Source organism: Phasianus colchicus, chromosome 12, assembly GCF_987193195.1.
Source record: "Phasianus colchicus chromosome 12, bPhaCol1.hap1.1, whole genome shotgun sequence".
Classification (NCBI taxonomy): domain Eukaryota; kingdom Metazoa; phylum Chordata; class Aves; order Galliformes; family Phasianidae; genus Phasianus; species Phasianus colchicus.
In genome coordinates this window covers 4592256-4609163 of record NC_143447.1, presented here as the reverse complement: position 1 = coordinate 4609163, position 16908 = coordinate 4592256, and the positions used below count along the sequence as shown (strand labels likewise).

Below are 16908 nucleotides of genomic sequence, written 5' to 3'. Positions count from 1 at the left end.
TTGATTGTCAAATGTCATTCTTCATACTTAAAGTTGATGTTGATAAGGCCTTTGTGATCTCATTTATTGTATATAGTGCCCAATCAAACCAGTCTTTGTATGAATGACAAAGGACAGTAATGGGCTTCTACTGTTAAAAGCTAGCTTGACTCAGAATCAGATAATGAGGCTTTGTTTCAATTACAACCTTATTCCTTTATGTTGTTTCCAGGTCTCCCTAGTTTTATCTGCCCTTCAAGCAGGAAACAAAGGCACGCAAGCTTGTATTACTGCAGCCAGTGCTGTGTCTGGGATAATTGCAGATCTAGACACCACTATCATGTTTGCTACTGCTGGAACCCTTAATGCTGAAAACAACGAATCATTTGCAGACCACAGGTCAGTATAAATGAAAACAAATAATGCATGCAAAGGGAAAGAATGGAACTGGCAGAAGCAAAAGGCACGTGGAGATAAATATTTACTTTACTAGATTCCCAGGAATGCAGTCAAATGAAGCAGAGGAATGTGAATAGAAGTGGGAAAATTAGGATATGTGTAGAGGACAGCAAACTTCACTTCGTTATTTTTGTGAGGAAAGAATTTTAAACAGATGGAGGACATCTACTAAGAGCACTTCCAAGAGATAGCCACAACTGTAGTTCCATTTTGTCCTTTTTGTTTTTAATTAAGCTTCATCAGTGTATAAACTAGCATTCGCTGTCATTCCAGTAGGGTGAGTCAGTGGTCCATGACACTGAGGAGGAATCTTCTCTATACGTTTTTTCCAACAGCTGTTTCTGACTGCTAGTTTGTATTGCTAAATGCTTTATATGGTTTATGTTTGAAAGCAGCAGTGATGCATAGGGCGCAGCTATGCCACGTTTTTCCTTTTGGGGAGATAAGCCAGTTTTTCCTTCTAGTAGCATCTGGCATATAGTAATCTCACTGCATTTTTCAGTATATTAAGAGATTTATGCCATCTGATTGACTTCCTTTGCTGTAAAACTCTAGGGCTTCACAGCCACAATTTATTAACTGAGTAATTGCATAGCAGCCTAGTTGGCCAGCACAGCAGTTGCATAGTCAGCATTTATTTCCCACCTTGTTACAGGTGTTGCTCAGGAAAGAGGCAAGAAGCAGTGATGTGTAAATTGCTGCTGTTCTACAGAGTGACAGTCAGGGCTCATTTTCTTAAGTTCACAGGACTAATGCTTGCTTTATTGGTTTATGGGTAGATACTGAAGACTGGCCTCGATTTCCTCTTAAAGAATATTTATGAATTAAAATTCTCTGTGAGCACATTTAATTTAAAACAGTGTTTCTTCATCTATAATAAAAGAGAAATTACAGTGGCCTTGAACAGTATTTTAAGCTTTTCTTTTTGTGCAGTTTTGGCTTATGTGGAGTAAATCTGGCATTCTTCTTGTTCCAGAATGTTTTCGTATTGTATAGTGGATGTTGTTATTTTTCTTCAAAGCAGATTATTTATTTAGAAAGGAGGTGGATGAGCAGACTCAGAAAGTTTTTCATGTTAAAGAGCAGGATTTAACTCAATTAGACTGAAGAACAATAATGTTTTTAAGTATTACTTCTAAATTCCTTTGAGCATGAAGTGCACATACAAGTGCTGAGTGTTCCCTACCCATGTTCTTGGAATGTTATTTTTTAAGTGGGAGAGGGATGGCAATGATTCATTTCTCAGTTTAGATGACTGAAAGTGAGTGAAGACTAAAATGGTTGTATTAGACTAATCTTTTAGTTTCTTAATGTGTGTTACTTAAGGTGGCAGTACTGGAATTTAATACTTAGCTGAAGCATACCCTAGAACAACAGTCTGTCCCTCTACTGGCTTTTTGTGCAATTAATTTCCAGACTGATGTTTTACCTGAATGGAATTAGAGCTCTCAGTTAACTTGTCTCATACACTAAGCATATTCTCAAAATGGTTTCTTCTTTTTCTCCAGACATGCTTTGGACTTACATGGTGGTGGCAGCAAGGGGGAGCACTAACTCAATCACATTCCTCCTTCTGCCATTCTAGCTACTGTGTCCCTCCTTAGTTATTTCCATTTCTTTATTATCTGCTTTTATTGTCTGCTGTTTAAAGTAGAGGTTTGACAGTTGTTAGTTTCTTTACAGCATGGCCAGATTTTATTCCAGAGTTAAAATGGAGCGATCTATCCTGCTGTTAACCCTGTCTCACTTCTTATCGAGACTGAGTAACTTCACAGACTGCCTTGCATCTTGCTCAAAATATACTGCTATCATTTTAGGACTTGTCATTTTTTGCTTTTTTAATTGTTATCTGGCTTGTGATACATTGTCATGAGTGGACACTGGCATAATGACTTATATCAGCTCTTCCACATAGCTGTTAGTGAGCATAATGTTGAGAAACATGTTTTTTTCCTTTTCTACTTTTCCACTCCCTTGTCTGCTTCATTCTTTTTGCTGCAGGGAAAATATCCTGAAAACAGCAAAAGCCTTAGTTGAAGATACAAAATTGTTGGTTTCCGGTGCTGCTTCAAGTCAGGACAAGCTGGCTCAAGCAGCTCAGTCATCAGCTAACACCATCACCCAGCTTGCTGAGGTAGTAAAATTGGGAGCAGCTAGCTTGGGATCAGATGATCCTGAAACACAGGTGAGATGTTCTTAAGGTTTTTCTGATACTCTTAAAGAAACCAAAGGAATTTACAGAAGTTGAAAAAGAGCTAGAGAAGGTTTTTGTTTGGTAAGACCTTGTGAGACCAGTACTTGAAGTCAAAATTGAAGGGTTCATCTCTTTGGGGACTTTTTTGGATCAGGTATTGCTCATTTTTTTAGAATACAATCAAGACCCTGGAACATGGAGCAGAAAAAGACAAGCTTCTATATAACTTTTTTGCTTTTATTTCATTGATGTCTTCCTGCTCAGATACTTTTCACAAAGTGTTTGTCTTAGTTTCATTATGTTGTGATGGGAATCCTGACTTACCTCATTTTGTTGAAGATAGATATGCATTGCTTCCAGGCTCTTCACTGATCTGAGAGCTGGGATGGACACTGCATGTTACTTGCATAGGCTAAGAAGCTCTCAGCATTCTGCAGCTGTGTCTGTGTTGTTTTTAATTTAATGCAATAACTTTAGCCTTCGGGTGGATTATCTCAAATAAGGCTCTGGAAGGGTTGTGTGTTCAGTTTTGACCTCTATGATTGAATAAACTTCCAAGATTTTCCTGTCTAGAAAAACTCTGCTGGAAATACTTGTTTTTAACAGAAGAATTTCCTTAAACTAACAACATTTACAGATGTAGAAGTTTCATCTCACGTTGTTTTTCTATGTAGCTGAGGATACAGTGCTTAGAATAAACTGCTATTACTTACAAATTGATATTTTTTGGAGCAATTTTATATTACCAGCTGGAAATTGTCCCAAATGGAGCATTTCTAATAACTGTAGCACCCAGTGCCATTACAGCATTTTTCTATAGAGGCAAAGCTGACTTTACCTGACATGATAGTTTCAGTTGTCTTACAGTGCTAGTTTCTATACAGCATAGTCAGCTGGGAAACAGCAAATCACATTGACATGTCTTATGTCATGGGTTCTTTCTGTATTTCCTTGGCCATATAGCATCTGAGCTACCAAAAGCTAATAAGCTTTTCAGGAATATTAAGGACTTTATTTGTATACAAATTACAGTGAACAAAATCAGGCAAAAATGAAGCTGTGTTCCTATTTTGTGTTCTACTACAAAAATGCAGTTATTGAGAAGTGCTTGTTCCACTTTTTTCCCCTGAGCTTTTTTACTTTTCTTTCATGTGTTATTTTTTCTTAAAATGAACAACTGCTCTGAAGTCTAGAAAAATACTTAGAACATCTGATTTTGGTGAAAAGGACAAATTTGGAGGAGTTACTGAAATAGCATCCTAAAATAATAGGCAAGGCTGTTGTAGTGTCTATATATTGTCTGGGAAGTCTTCATCTTACTTTAACCTATTTCTTGAATGAGCCTTATGTCTGTTTCTCATTCCTATAGGTTGTCCTCATCAATGCTATCAAAGATGTTGCAAAGGCCCTTTCTGATCTCATTGGTGCTACAAAGGGAGCTGCCAGCAAGCCAGCAGATGACCCATCCATGTACCAGCTGAAGGGGGCTGCCAAGGTAAGAAAGCTTGTTCTTACTTTTTATTTGCAAGTATCAGGTCCAGTCATGCTTCCTAGACAGCTTAGCTTTGGATTTCAGCAATTTCTGGTTCCTTGAGGTGTTTGAGTAGCATTCTGGGATGTATGGGAAAATAAGATGCTACTGAGTTACCATGTCAGTCTTTGTGGGTTATCAGATGACTTTTGGATTTTTGATGGAAGAACTGTAATCTGTCTAAACAGAAACATCTTTTACGATCCTGAAAGGGCCAGTTTTCATACAATTACAGACTATAATTTATCCAATAAAAACTGTTACTTAAGTCCTGGAATCTGAATGATGACATATGCTCAAGATGTGAGTATGTTACCCTCCTTGTTTAGGCCCTGCAGCTTTGAGAGTGGGGAGCACAACACCAAAAACCTTGTGTGAGACATTACGCTTATGAAGACTAATGATCCCTCTCTCCTAGACATTTCCAGGAAGTACATAGATGAAAAAGCTCACAAAGCACTCAGATTCTACCATGTCTGATATTTTTGTGCTACGTTTTCCTAGCATCTGAGATATATTTTGACATTTGCCTCAGAAAGATCTTAAAACTGTCGTACAAAATATTTCCAGATGTGGAGATTGAGATGATATTACATCTGCTTCTGTATTATGGGAGTGTTTTGGCTTTTTGCTGTGCTTCTTCACTCTCCTGTCTTTACCTGTGAGACCTGTGCCTCTGTTCCTTTTAAAGAAGATGAGAGCAGTATACTGTAGAGGCACAGCTTGAAAACGACCCATCTAGTCAAGAAGCGTGGTTTCTTGGCTCTTCCTGATCGGAAGAGCTATCCATGTTTTAAATTTCAGTTGTCAAAAAGCTGGCCTTTCTGCTTTGTCTTAATTCCCAAGAATTCAGACGTGTTAGTTAGATATAACTTGTATGTCAACATATGGGGTTTAGGAAAGACATTGACTATCAGGTTATTCCCTGTATTATGACTATTGAGTTTCTCCTGGGAACAACAAATGCAGTATAATTCTGTAGTAAGACATGCTACGTTTCTGCAACTTACAGGGAGCTCTCATAACCTGGTCAACAGAAGAGTCAATATTTATTCCCATAATAAGTACAGTTCTTGATGTTTTTTAGGCCACAGTAGAAGTAATAAGACAACTGTATTAATTTGCCCTGATTCATAACATGCCATCTCTGTAAGATGGGAGGAATGAATTGTGCATTTTTTCTTCACCTCTCTGCTTTTCAGGTGATGGTAACAAATGTCACCTCACTTTTGAAGACTGTTAAAGCAGTTGAAGATGAAGCAACTCGAGGGACAAGAGCTCTTGAGGCCACAATTGAGTACATCAAACAGGAGCTCACGGTAATGAATAAAATAACCATGCATAGCAGCTCTTGAAAGTAAACTCTTAACATCAGACTAGGCTGCATGGGGAGTCCTCAAGCTCTGTGGTGAATTGGATGCAGTTTCATTACCTCCATCCATTGTATGTCATCTCTGAAAACACAATTACATGCTTCTTCAGCCTGTCTACTTTGAGATGTTAATGGTTTCCACTGTGAGATTTGAGATGCTAATGTCACATAAAAAATCTGGAAGCGACTGTTGTTTAGACATTAAGCTTTCACTGCAGACTTTATTTTCTAAGTCAAATGTTGTTCGCTTTTTATTGATCTTGGCTTTCAGAATGTCTCTTTACCATCAAAGCCTGCAGTTTAATCTTATTTCTGTCTTTCCTTTATTAAGAAATGATATTACAAGTGATAAATAGCCTGGTATCTCATATTATATCAGAGAAGGAATTGACAGTACCTTCCAAATCAGGTGTTAGGTCATGACAGTTAGTTTCCTTCCTCTTTAAGATATGACAGTTTAACCAGTAGCTGCATCTTTCAGTTACTCTTCCACTAGTATGCTGATCAGTGACATAAATTAATGCTTGCTTGTTTGTGAAGAAGGCTCTTCTTCTTTCCCTCTTTCCTTGATTAAAATCCGTTTTAAAAATATCTATAAACATATCTATCTATAAAAAATTATCTATAGACAATGTCTTCATTGGGAAATACTTCACTGTATGTTGTGTGTGCATTAATAATACTTAGTGTGTAACTGCACTCTACACTGGCATAGTATTGTCTTCTTAGAGGTTCTCCAGAAAGCATCTGTTTTTCATGGTGAGAACAGTGTTCTTTTAAGCAAGAAGTTAGTCTTTACTGGGGAAAAGAGGAAAGGAAAACAAAAAGAAACTTAACATTTTTGTGTACCTGTTGGGAATTCAGATATTTTCAGCAGGTGGTAACAGTTCCTGGTTTACTACCTGATCTGGAAAGTACAATTTCAAAAATTAACCAGCAGTCCTGGCGAACCAGAGATGTTCTCTTGACTGGAGGTTAGCGAATTTGTCTGCAATTTACACGAAGGGCAGGAAGGATAACTCTCAGGGGGTTACAGAAGTGTCAGTCCAATAGCAGGGCATTTTATGGGGCAGGTCATCTTGAATGTCATCACATGGCATACATGGGACAATTGAGTGATCAGATGTAGCCAGCATGCGTTTATGAAAAGCAGGTTGTAGTATCAGAAATGGTGTGACCAGCAGGACTAGGGAAGTAATTGTCCCTCTGTACTTGGCACTTATGAAACCATACCTCAAACGCTGTGTTCAGTTTTAAGCCTCTCACTACAAGGATATTGGGTTGTCACAGCATGTGCAGAGAAGAGCAACAAAGCTTCTGAAGGGACTAGAAAGCAAGACTTATGAGAAGTAAGGGATTCATGAGGGAATGGGGGTTGTTTAGTCTGGAGAAAAGGAGACTGAGAGGAGACGTTATTGCTCTCTACAACTACCTGAGAGAAGGTTGCAGCAAGGAGAGGGTGTTGGAATATTTTTTCAAGTGATGTGTGATAGGATGCAAGAAAATAGTCTGAAGTTGTGCCAGGGGAGATTTAGACTGGATGGTAGGAAAAATTTCTTCACAGAGAGCAGTCAAGCACTGGAGTGGGCTGACCATGTAGGAGTTGGAGTCTCATTCCCTGGAGATGTGTGGATGTGGCTGTAAAGGCCTGGTTTAGTGTTAGGACTCAGTAGGTCAGGTTGACAGTTGAACTTGGTCTTGAGGAGCTTTTCTAATCTAGGTGATTCCATGATTTCTAGTGCGTGCCGCTGTCATTTATCCTAATGAAAATCTGGATGACTAAGAACGTCATTCCTTTGCATAAATTCTAAAATGTATCAGGTCTATATTTGAAGCGTTATCATGTGTGTTTTCTCAATCTAGTTGGTATCTCTTTGAAATATTCCTCCTCCTCCTTTTCCTTTTGTCAGCTTTGCTAAAGAATGAGCCTGCGGTAGTGCTGCTGTCATCTCTTTTGTGGGGAGAAAAGCAGAGTGCTGGGTTGGTGTAGAGAGGAAGCAAGAATGACACATATGATCTTAGGAAAGGAACTCCAGGGACTGAATTTGAACAACACTGAGTAATGTCATCCATATATTTGATTAGACTGTTTTTTAACATTGCTTCCATTTCTGAAGAGAGAAAGTGAGAAGTTGATTGATCAGGAGCATGGGATAGACCAGGCTAAATGGCTGTCAAGACATTCGGGTTCTGTAACCACTAGCATGCTTAAGATGAAGAGGTACTTCCAAAGCATTGTTTGCAATGTGTGTAGTACAGAAAACATCTCCTGATGGTGTAATCTGAATTGCTGCTGCAGAGTGAAAGGAATGGCAAGCAAATGGAGTAAAACTTGGGAATGTAAAATATGAGCTCAAAGTAAGTTTTCCTATCTTTTATTATCGATATCTTAAAACTGTTAATGTGTTCTTTCATTCATAAGTGCTGTGTGTTGTTGGAATTTAAACTATTTTCATGCACGTCCTTATGAAAAATGGGATCTTTATGATTCTAATGGAGACTAAATGTAGAGTAAGAAAGAGAAAATACAATTTTTATCTTTCCTCCTCCTTTTTTTTAAGAGACATTTGAATATCTTGGCGATGTTCTTTGGCTATCCCGCACTGTGCTGGTTTTGGCAACAGGGGCTCAGTAGTTGTTTCTCTGAGTTGTCTGTAGGTAAGCAGGCTTATCAGGACCAGGCTCACAACGAATGAGAATGATATTGAAGTACTCTGAATATGTTTCTGATTTCCTGCTAATGGAAGTCTGCATCCAGTCGCTGTCTCTTTTTCACGGTTTGAGTTGTTCTGATTTGGCTTGATGGGTGGGTATCAAGCTTTCCTCCTGCTTTCACTTAAAGGTGTTTCAGTCAAATGAAGTTCCAGAAAAGACATCATCACCTGAAGAATCAATCCGGATGACGAAAGGAATCACCATGGCAACAGCCAAAGCTGTGGCAGCTGGGAACTCATGCAGACAGGAGGATGTGATTGCTACAGCAAATCTCAGCCGCAAAGCAGTAGCTGACATGCTAACAGCTTGTAAGGTAAAGAATTGCTTCCATGTCTAAGACTGATATATTTTTTTTCCCTCTCTATTTTATTTTTCTCCTTCTCTGTACATCTCTTTAATTTACAGATTCTATTCAGTTTTCTTTTTGTTAGTGTTTTATTTTCTAGATGAGAAAGTTAATTGTTATAATAATTATGAGGTGATGCGCTAACATTTCTATCAGAGGATTTTTCTGTGCTAAAAAAAAAAACACAAAACCACTAATGATCACTGTTTTATTTTTATGAAAACAAGAGGTTATAAATGACCTGAATTTTCATTGTTTTCAGTCTTTTTATTTAACTGGAAGACAAGCAGTGAATACAAATGGTAGACATATAATAATGCTGTGGTCAGAAATGTGATTTCAGTACTTCTAGGAATCCACCAGTGGAAGGAGCTATTTCCTTCTTTCTCCTCTAACTAAGCCTAGCAGTTTGCTCAATTTCTTTTGTGGTTTACAAAAACGTGTTTTGCATTTGCGATGAAAATATTGATACCCTTTTTTCTAAACTTGAACTAGACGACTTTCAGAAGCAGATCTGCAAAACTTGGAGAAGAGGCCATGTATATGGTGTATAAATGACATAATAGTCATTTATCTTTTCTCTGATCATAGAAAGGATCTAAGCATAAATTTAAAATGTTGGGATTACAAAGACCTTATGAAGCAATTCCTTTTAGCCTACAGAAATAAGTGTCTTTGTCTGCAAATTCTATTTGTTTACTTTGCCTTTACATGTATGGAAGCTGGCAGGAAAATGATAGTGCTCTCTGACGTGTGGGAACTTATTTCATCACATCCCTGCCAAAGCCAGTCCCAGATTACTTGTAGCTTAACTCTGTCCACATGGAAGGGTTTATTGTGTTGTGGGTTTTTGTAATGATCATCATATAAAAGTGCAAGTTATATAAGAACTTAAAACTGAATTTGTACAAACTACTGAATGAAATTTTCTTATTTGACTTCATTTTGTTAGAGTTCTTAGTGTCTGACAGTTCTTGAATACATTTCAGACTTCAGATTTTGATTTTGCCCTCTCGACTTGCAAACCTCAGAAGCTTAACAAAACTAATTTTCACAGTAAATTTAAACAACAGTGCCAATTACATGAGAACCATTCCATATTATGTCTTAGGTAGAATCCAGTTAACTGAAACTTCTAGGGGAATGCGTGGCATGAGAGTAAAACACAGCAGAATACAACTTAAGAGAAGTTCCACCTATGTTTCACTAGTAATTAGTCATTGGAACAAGAATCTGATTTCTATCCTAATTTCCAACATTTCCATCTTTTTGGAGGTTTCCAAGACCCAACTAAGACAAGATCTAAGCAGTCTGGTCTGAATGTAATACAGACCCTGCAAAAGGAGGTTGGGCTAAATGTATTCCCAGAATTCCTTCCAACAGCTGTGATTTTTTGTTTCTGTGAGTCTTTTGGTACATTTTACTCCACAGGTGCTGATAGTCTCGGAGCTGTGGAATGAGAGGTAGTGCGGTTTCAATGTTTGGAAAGCATTTATAGAGAAAATAAGCGTTACTAGCAGAGAGAAGCCTTGGCATAAGGAAATATGTTTTCTTCATCTTTGGAAACATTTTTCAGTTTAAGATGGCAGGTTTGGTGTGTGTGTCTGGGAAAGTAAGAATTTCTGTTACAAGTCCTAACTGATCTAGTGAGATTTCTATTAGTATGTCTCTAGATTCCAAAAATGTCTTTAGTCTATTGCAAAGTAAATGGTTGAAGATTCAGTGAGCCTCGAAATGCTTCCAGAAGTACTCTGATATCAGACTTGGTTCTGTATGCAAAGCACAGAAGGAAGTTTATCTTTAAGTGCTCAAGAAACTTTTTAAGGCATTTACAGTATCTTCATAAGGAACACTGAGGAAGTCTTCTGCTCCATTTTGAAAATAAAAAGCAAACTGTACTGGATTTTCTGGACCTTTGTAATTTGTTTGAAGTATGCTGAAGGTGGGGAGAATCCCATCTTGTTAAATCCTTTCCCTTTGTGTTGTTTATTAACAAGATGAGGAGCTGATGGTGACAAATCATCTGTTCTGTGTACTGTGCTCTGCTGATCTTGAACTTCCCAGCAGAGGGTGCCCATAGACAAGTTGCAGGTCCAGCTCACAAGAGCACTTGTTTGAATGTGGAGGGTTTGCAGAGAATACTCAAAATACACAAGCAATGAGATAATCTCCAGTCCTAATCAAAGACAGAAAGCTGCACGGGTGGATGGGGCTGTTCTGTGAGAAGAAATGCTCTTTTTTAGTTAATCTTGGAAGTTTTACTTGTTGACAGTCAGCACTTACCTTTAGTAAAAAGCTCCTCGGTGACATAAAATTGCATTTTATAAAATGTAAGGCTTTTAGAAAACTCTTGGCTGGTACTTGAACTCTGATTGGTACAAAGTGTTCTGGATCCAGTGCTTTTGAGTCTGAACCAGATGACTATTTCTGGTTTATTTCCTTCAAGACCGACCGTACAGGCTTAAAATAAAATAAGGTTTTAGCACAGTTCTAACCTGAAAGATGTAAATATCCATTTTTGAGTTGCAAAACAACACTTAGGACTTTGATTTTTGTTGATACTAGTAGACAGGAAAAGCCATGGTGGCACAAACCTTGCACTGTAGAACAGTGTGCGTACAACCTGAGAGCCCATTCCAGTCCCAAGATATTTTCCAGGATAAATATTTTCATTAAAATACATCATAAATTCTCCTCTGTTTTCAAAGTGTTCTTCAGAGGATTCTCTATTTGTTTTTCGCTGATAAAAGAAGTAGTATGACTGCTGACAGCACCTAAGGAAGAACTAATAAGAAATGTATTTTCAGTGTTGTTCTCAGAACTGGAGCTCTGCTTCTGTTTGAGCCCAGTTTGCTTGTCTGTTTATGATAGAAATGGCTGGCTCTTAAGTTCAAATGTCTTCTGCATTTTAGGAGAAATCTCTTCACTTCTCTTTCCCTAACCTCCTTGTGTAGACATCTTCTGCTTGGGGCACTTTTGGGGTACTGATGTTGTTTTGCCTCCTCAGCAAGCATCATATCACCAGGAGGTGAGTCAAGAAGTTCGAGAGAGAGCCCTGCGCTTTGGAACAGAATGTACACTGGGGTACCTGGAGCTCTTGGAACACGTCCTCCTGGTAAGCAGGAGCCTGCATGCTCATGCTGGACCCTTCCAAAAAGAAAAATCTCTCTTTCTGTAGTGGCTGTCAGTAACATATTTTATGAACACTTTTGTTATTCAAGAAAAACAATCCAGAGCAAACTCAGCACTTCAGCTCAAACCACGAGACAGAAGGGTGTCTGGAAGCACTAAATGGGGTTGAATTCTGAAGCAGTTATGGAGGTTGTAAGGGTGCTGATCTAAAAATGGTCACCAGAAAAGAAATTCAAATAAGATTTTTTCAGTTCTCTTTTAAGCCCACTCTAAGCATTAGATGTATTAAACAAACTCTAGTTCTCTAGACCAAAGACATTATGAAAACTTTATGAAAGCACTTTCACATGCCTTTTGCAGATTCCAGGAAAATAAGAGGCATTTACCAATGTCATCCCAAAACCCCAAGTTAGCACCATCTCACAGAGCTTTCCAATTCATACCAGATGCGATGCACCCAAAGTTCTGAAAAAAAAAAATTGCCACTTAAATCCAAACACATGCATCCTGTATTCATTTGTTTTTTCTTGGCAGTAAGTAATTATCAAATAACATATTGCTCTTCTGTTGCTATTACAACGGTAGAAAGCAATAATCTGTGTTAGAACAGAGGTTTTTGAGATATTGAAGTTTCTGGAGGTAATTTGAATCAGCTTCATGAACTGCTAGAGATTTCTTTTAAATGACTTTAAGCAGACATATTGAAATATATGAAACTGAAATGTGCAACTTGGATTAGCAAATCCAAGTCTGGCTTACTGCTGAGAAAATGTCATGTCTAATCAATTACATCAACTTGTTGAAGTATGCAGAGCATAGACATGAAGCCACAGTTATGTTTATGCTTGCCACTAGCAATGAAAGACTGAATTTATTAATGTAATTCCTAGAGCTGCATAGCAGTATGTAATTTAACATTAGATATGTAATATATTTTTAGTTTTTAAGTACTTTAAGGAATTTTTCAGATTTGGTCTTCTGTTCGTCACAGTAATGTTTCAGACTAAATGCCAGAATAGGTCAAAGACTTCTGTCAATTTTTGCTTATTTTATTCCTCTTTATTTTCCACATTCTGCTCTGTTCTACAAGAGAAACAGGCCTTTCTTATCTTAAGCCTCTTTACTTTCTTTAAAATAAAACTCAGAATGTTGTCCCCTCCCAAACTCCTGCAATCTTAGGAAAGCGACTTTGACCCAAACTGCTACCAAAATTGAAGAGAAAAATGTCTGCTTGGAAAAAAAGATGGGTAGAATGATAACTTCATCTTGACTATTTGCATAAACCTGTCTGGAATTAGTCATAAATACACATAATGCATCCATGATTATCTTCATAAATGAAGTAGGACTTGTAATGTGCATGAAAAGAAAAAAAACCAACCTTTTTTGTTGAAGCTTCAGACCACGTAAATTACCAGATTTTTGATCTAGGGACTTTTGCCTTCTTTCCCCTGTGTTCTAACTCTTGGAGTTGTGACAAAGATGCAGTCTGGATGTGATCCAGGTGGTTTACAGTGATTTACTGTAAAAAGAGTATCGTGTTTTAGAATCACAGAATCCTTAGAGTTTGAAGGGACCTCTGAAGGCCATCTAGTCCAACTCCCCTGCAGTTAATGTTTTGGAAACATTCCAGTGTTCCTGGAACCCTTACTAATATGAATTATTATGTTTTATCTTTTTCTCTAGATCCTTCAAAAACCAACACCAGAGCTAAAGCATCAGTTGGCTGCTTTCTCCAAGCGGGTTGCCAATGCTGTTACAGAGCTTATTCAGTCAGCAGAAGCTATGAAGGGTGAGTTGGATAGCCTGGTTACTGGCACAATGTGCTTTTTACTCTAGATATTATCCTTCTTTTTTTTTTTTTTTTTTTTTTTAACTTTAAACCAAAACCAAAAGTTTACAAAGCCCCTTTTAAATCTGTTCTATGTGTCTTGGTAACATATTTCTCTGCCAGTATTCACGAGTACAAGTCACTGATGTCAGTATGATCTTAGTGATGATACTTCCTTGTTAGTTTACAATTAGAGAAAGCAGTAATTTTTTGTGCATGTGTAGCAAGGAACAAATTTATTGAAGTCCAGAGTATGTATAATGTACATGATCCTGCCAGTAAAGTTTTAATGATTAATTTGCATTTCTTGCATAGCTTGCAGTATGTATAATCTGTGCAAAAATATCCAGTGTTTGTAATGGCAGTTTGACCTTGCTCCACTTCATATCCTTTGTTCTAAGTCATCTGTAAAGCCAGTGGCCTTTGAAGGTAGAACCATCAAGTATAGCACTCAAGAACCACAATAGCAGAAAACAAAATTTAATAGAATTTTTACTGAATGGCTGGTTCCTCTCCCTACACTCTTATTTGTTCTGACAATATATGTCCTTTGTGGTGATAACTGCTTCACAGCTTCAAATAAAAGGGGATGTCATCATCTGGCTGAATTAATACTCAGCTTCTAGTAATGACATAAACTTTTGGTATGCTGTGCATGTGGCCCTCTGTGTGGGTCCTGTCCTGGCTAAGTGTGCTGATGAAACAATGAGACTTCAGAAATCGTGGTCTGGATGATTTCCTGAACTCTTTAGGATTGAGCAACTTGCAGACAAACTTAAATTCAGCACTCGATATAGAAAATTCCATTGCTTGGACAAAGTTTGCTGCTAATTTCATTGTTTGTAGACTGTTACAGAAAAATACTTTGAATGAAACGGTGTAATCGCATTTTTTCAATCCTCCATTTCCAGAAAGGTTTCTAGTAAATTCGCACAATCATTCTTTCCTAAGATAGAGCAGAGAATCTTAGGGCCACTAAGATGATCAGAGGGCTGGAGCACCTCTCCTATGAGGAAAGGTTGAGGGACCTGGGATTGTTCAGCTTGCAGAAGAGAAGACTCCGGGGAGACCTCATTGTGGCCTTCCAATGCTTGAAGGGAGCAGATAAATAGGGGGGGGGGGGACTGCTGTTCACAAGGGTGGATAGTGAGAGGACAAGGGGGAATGGTTTTAAACTGAGATGGGAGGTTTAGGTTAGATATGAGGAGGAAGTTTTTCACACAGAGGGCAGTGATGCGCTGGTTGCCGAAGGAGGTTGTGGATGCCCCATCCCTGCAGGCATTCAAGGCCAGGCTGGATGTGGCTCTGGGCAGCCTGGTCTGCTGGTTGGTGACCCTGCACATAGCTGGGGGTTGGAACTGGATGAGCATTGTGGTCCTTTTCAACCCAGGCCATTCTGTGATTTCATGATTCTATGAATGCTGTAATCATTTCTCTCATATTCTCTGCAGTGTATACTGTATGATTTCCTCAGTTAACTCTTGCTTGAATCAATTTACGTTCCTTGGAACGTGATACTTGTCATAAGAAATAAATTATTAATTCCCACCTATGTTTTATTATTCCTCTAGGTCTTAATTTTTTTTACTCTATTTCATGTAACAGTCCCTTTCATTATGCTTTCTTCCTCTCCAGGTAAATTTATTGAACACTTCGCCCTTTTTCTGCATTTTTTCATATGTTCGGAAATTTCCTTTTCCATTTACTAATAAGCCAAGCCAATATCAGAGTTTTCCAATTCTCCAACTGGTTTTAAGAAAAACTTGTTGTCTGTATCTTTGGAGACACCTATATGCAGTGATTTCTGGATCTTTAATTCATATTCATCAAAATCAAACTACACTTGTTCTTTTTTTTAATTCCTTTTTTACATTTTGCCAATAGGGATTTTTTTCTTTACCTCACTAATTTCTTCATTTAAAGCAAAATGGTTTTTGGCTATTACTAGGTAACTTTTAGTGACACATGATAGGATTATCTCCTACCTGAATTTTGATTGTAAATGTTTTCACCTTTGTTAAAGGTGTTTTATCTTTTTGGAGAGGAATTCCTACATTTTGCAAGTTTGGATTTGTCTGTATGCTGCCTCTAACAAAAAATGCCATTCTTTTTTTCCCCGCTTTTGTGGCCAAAGTTAGGGCTTAATAAGGAATTCCTTCATCTTGTACACCAACTGAGCAGAGAAATTGTCTCAGGTAATGTTCCGGTGTTGCGTATTTTATGTATGTGTGTATATATATTTATGTATGTATATACAGAGGGGGGAGAGAGAGAGAGAGTACTAGCAACATAGCTCTCTAGGATTACAAAGCCATGTATTTTAAATTTCTGCCAGCACATTGTAAGTCAGAACAGGACATTTTGTGGTCCCCTGTGATTCAGTCATCCATAGTAGAAACTGCCTTCTTTTATACTCAGTGTGAGCCTATAAGCATTCAAGTTTTTTTTTTTTTGTATTTTTTATTGTGTTCCATGAATCAGAAATAGGTTATGCTATTCTTGATGCAAAGTGCCAGTATCTTCCTATTCATTCTTCTTTAATAGTGGTTAACATTTTAGTTGATATTTTATTGTAAGTTTCTCTCAAGCTTGTATCAAATTGCAGTAAGAATTACAAGTCCTTATGAAATTGAAAAAATAAATAAACATTGTAGCTCAGTCTTCCTTTGTCTTTTGTACACTTCTTCCCATTCTTTTTCATAGAATCTGGTTTGGGTGAGAAGGGACCATTAAGATTATGTAGTTCTAACCCCCTTCCATAGGCAGGGACGCCTCCCTCTAGCCCAGGTCGCTCAAAGTCCCATCCATCCCAGCCTTGAAAGCTTCCAGGGAGGGGGCATCCACAACCTCTTCTGGTGTCTCACTACCTTCACAGTAAACAATTTCTTCTTATTATCTAGTCTAAATCTACCCTTTTCTAGTTTAAAACTGTTGTCCCTAGTCCTGTTGCAACATGCCCTTGTAAAAAGTCTCTCCTTAGCTTTCCTGTAGGCCCCCTTCAGGTACTGTGATGCCACTTTCTCCCCTTGCTGTTTCTGATCTCAGAAGTTTTCTTTCTGCTTTCCTTCTCTTCCCCCAAGCTAATGTTACTTTTGACTTTCATTGCTTCCCTCAGTGAAGAACATGGATGCTTTCTATATCTTGTCATCGGAGAATAATGTTATGAAATTTAAAGTAAGGGTGCACTGATAACTTGTAAATATTTAAGATGATCTCCAGACAAGCATTCACTTTGTAGGCCTACAAAATTTCTTTTAGCTAAGAAGAATGCCAAAAACTCAACAACAGCAAAGACGACCTTTGAATGTGTTACAGAACCTGCTATTGGCCCTTTCTACAATGCATTAGA

At 37.9% G+C, this 16908-nt stretch overlaps 1 protein-coding gene across 2 annotated transcripts in view; it reads left to right on the top strand.

The window, feature by feature from the left end:
- The window catches only part of TLN2 (talin 2), a 143958-nt gene that overhangs the window by 112328 nt on the left and 14722 nt on the right, over positions 1–16908 (top strand). For both annotated transcript variants that reach the window (XM_031616420.2, XM_031616419.2), the window contains exons 46-52: positions 212–378; positions 2440–2623; positions 4002–4127; positions 5366–5482; positions 8378–8563; positions 11604–11711; positions 13415–13520. In XM_031616420.2, the coding sequence (XP_031472280.1) occupies positions 212–378; positions 2440–2623; positions 4002–4127; positions 5366–5482; positions 8378–8563; positions 11604–11711; positions 13415–13520 (994 nt within the window). The remainder of the gene's footprint in view (positions 1–211; positions 379–2439; positions 2624–4001; positions 4128–5365; positions 5483–8377; positions 8564–11603; positions 11712–13414; positions 13521–16908) is intronic.